The 3,480-nt window shown below is 44.3% G+C and overlaps 1 protein-coding gene across 1 annotated transcript in view; it reads left to right on the top strand.

Annotated features, from left to right (window-relative positions):
- Nucleotides 1-1,603: 1,603 nt before the first annotated feature.
- The window catches only part of gspt1l (G1 to S phase transition 1, like), a gene marked incomplete at its 5' end in the record, with an annotated part of 20,589 nt that continues 18,712 nt past the window's right edge, over nucleotides 1,604-3,480 (top strand). Inside the window, 1 exon segment of the mRNA XM_024290498.1 lies at nucleotides 1,604-2,739. Coding sequence (XP_024146266.1) covers nucleotides 2,553-2,739 — 187 coding nt within the window.

Raw genomic sequence — 3,480 nt, 5'->3', positions numbered from 1 at the left:
ATCATCCTGCGGGCCGCAAATGGCCCGCGGGCCGCGAGTTTGAGACCCCTGCTCTACTCCTCCTGTCTCAGTTTACATACAAGCCTCACGCTTCCCACAGAGAAGGTCTTTGGATGATACATCACAAGAAGTAGAAAATCCCGCCGGTCTCTATCTGACTATCCGAGACCTATCTGGCTCATTTAAAGTTCCTGGACCCAATCCCACCATTGTTGCTTCATAGTTTTGTCCCCCTAAGTCTCATGGTAACTTTCTAAATGACTGGAGCTCTGCTCACTTAACAATATGCAGTTTCACCCAATTTAAAACTCATTGGGGATTTCAACATTCACATGGACATGAACACTCTTCAGCCCTGTCAGAAATCTTCCCTTCACCCTACCCCTCCATTTGAATGGAGCATTTTTAGTTCAAGTGTGTCTGGAATTTTCCTTTTTTTTTTTTTCTTTTTCAATCCAACCCTCATAACGCAGGAATACAAAGTCCTCTATCATGAGGCTAAACCTCGTCGCACTGAGAAGTTCTTTCCTTCACATGGGTGTGCTGTGAACCACAGAAGTTAACATTTAAATGTAAGTAATGACTTTTTGTTGTAGCATGACCTTTTTAAAGTTATAAAACCGCAGTTGTTATGTATATTCAAGCACTGGAAGCTCCCCGCTAACGCTAGCTGGCCGGTGATTCTTGTTAACGTCATTGAATGAAAGTCATGTCTGAAATATTAGACACTATTTTTTTCATAACTCTCCGTTTGGAGGGATAAATGAAGGGGGAAGGGAAGAATTCAGATTGGGCCTTCCTCTCAGAGACTTCTCATCATGTCCTGAAAGCTCTGAATTCCATTAATTTATTGCTTTTCCTACTCATACCAAAGGTCACCTCCTGGACCTGTTATGTTACTCCTGCCTCCTCATCTCATTCCGCCTTTCACTTTAACTTCAACCACTCTGCCTCATTATATTTTGGATTATTACGGACGTTGACATGGACACTCTCTCCTCATTACAAGTGATGTTCCCTTCCTAGACAGTCTATCATCACTGGATGATATGATGGTTAATGACTACTACAGTTTAAGATCGGTTTTCACTTCCCTTTCCCCTCTGAAAACCCAGTCTGCTTTATTTACTCATTCTGCCATGATAGCCAAATGACCATAACCAGAACAACACTGTCGAAACAGTGCTCCTACAATTCATAAAGGCGTCAAGAGGTTCCATCAGCTTCTCCTCAAAGGTCCAACAGATAACCTCCTGACATGTGTAAATATCCTACAGGTGTGGAATTGATTCTGCTCCCCTCAAAACTGCTGTTGTTACCACAATATGAAAGAAGCCTGGATCAGATCCCACCAATGATGTTCACCTCTTCTCCAACTTACACATCAACTCAAAGATCCTGGATGAAGTAACTGAAGCTCAACTCCTACTCTCTTTTAATCCTTTTAGGGTAGTTTTAATTAAGAAAATCTAGAGCAAAAACTATCTTTTAGCTAAAACTCAGTTTCGTTTCCCTCCAGAAGCTTTTCTTAAGCAAATACTTTACTCATTGATGTGGATATAAAGATTTGTACCCATGTTGTCTGAAAGTATATGCCCACAGACTGCATGGTGGTGTAGTGGTTTGCACTCACACCCCGCAGGAGTAAGGCTCTGGTTCAAATCCCAACTAGGTCTTTTCTGAGTTTACATGTTCTCCCAAAAATGAAACATGGCTTTCTTCCAGTGAATTTGCATTTGTTGATATGACATTTTGCCAATATGAGCAGGAGACGTATCAAGAGCAGACCAGAGACCTTTTGCATAGTCTTTGATAAGAGATCCAAGACCCTCCAGAACAAAACATTTTTTTAATGAACGAAATCCTTTTTTTTAATGAATAAAATCACCAAACTTCTGTCAAAACACTTTAACTTGAGGCAATACAGAGAAAGACAACTGTTCCAGGGAAATTACAATAAAAACTACAAAGAGTATTAATGTTTAATTAAAATCTATTTTGAATGAAAACTTTGGCTGGGTATTTAAAATCCACATTGCGTTTTTATTCATAAACATTTGTAATGATTAACAACAAAAATGGCTTTCATTATGGTCTTAATGTAAAACCGACTTATTTCTGACATCAGACTGGTGGGATTTTTTTTTCTTTTTTACCTTTTGGTATGAAAAATAACCTCGAGGGTTTGGTTAGTTGGTAGGCTCTCAGAAAGTACTGCTGGTAGTACTTCGCCTTTCTGGAATATGTAGTTTATTCACTCCAGAATTTATGTCAAACTGTACGGTGTCTTTAAATATTTAACTACATATCCCAGCATTCCATGCGCGCAGCACGTTATAGGAAAGGACGTATCAGCTCACGCGGACTGAGGGTAGAGTCGAACTTCTCGACAGAAACCGGCACGGCTCTTTTCTGACAGGAAATCCAAGTTCACGCTTGAAGTCCGGACCTTCCACCCCGCCTGAGGCGGCTCTGACAGCGGCGACGAGCCCACGTTGACCGGACCAAAAAGTGCGCAGCTCAGCTTTCGCGGTGAAAATCCCGAAGCCACGATGGAGCCGCGAGACACTGCCCCGGATTCATGGGAGCAAGAAGACGACGAGGCCGTGATGGAGCGGCAGCTCCGACCCGGGTCCAACACGCTGAACGTCAACGCGAAGCCGTTCGTGCCCAACGTCAACGCCGCCGAGTTTGTTCCAGTGTCCTTGAAAACGGATTCGGGAGAACTGGAGTCCGTCGGTGAGTGGATTGCGGCACTGCTAGCTAGCAGCTGAAGACACGCGAGACGCGGGCTCGCGGGAGTGTTCGCAGAGGATTCGGAGGTCCACTGGGTCGCGCGGTAGGGAAGGGCTTCACCTGAGTTCGGAATGACGTGTTTGTCACTGGTTCGGTGGTCGAAACGTGCCCGTGGACACCCCTCCCCCTCTCTGGCGTCAGCTAATAGGCGGTTAACGGCTAACATGTTCCTTAGCCGGCGTGGATTTACCGCGCATGGGTCAACCGGCTCTAGCTAACCTGGTTACGCAATTGGAGGGGCTGATGGGAAAGAAACCGAGCCGCTGTACATCATCTAAAGCCTGGTTACTGACAATCCAAACCATTTTGGGTGACGGACTCTGGACAGACACTTGACGTGTTCCTCATTCTGTACCAGATCTGTAGGAACCAGTGAAAGCTCAGAAAGGCCGGGCTGCTTTCTGTCACGTCAAACCAGGATCCCGTTCATTATCATAGAATCGTTTTCCTTCCAAATTTCTTTAGTTATTAGTCAGATGTTGTGCCAAAAACGGAACCCGATGTGTCTGATTTATTATTGTCATTATTACCTTTATTTAACCAGGTGAAACCCACTGAGATCAAGATCTTTTTCAGGGGTGACCTGGCTAAGAGGTCAGCAGCACACATCTCATAGTCACAATATAGAACAAAAACAAAGCACTTTGGGATTTGTATTAAAAGGGAACACCCCCCCCCCCCCCC

This window comes from Oryzias melastigma, linkage group LG8 (assembly GCF_002922805.2).
Source record: "Oryzias melastigma strain HK-1 linkage group LG8, ASM292280v2, whole genome shotgun sequence".
NCBI classification, from domain to species: Eukaryota; Metazoa; Chordata; class Actinopteri; order Beloniformes; family Adrianichthyidae; genus Oryzias; species Oryzias melastigma.
Note: the sequence above shows the minus strand (reverse complement) of the source record. Positions and strands in the feature narration are given on the sequence as shown.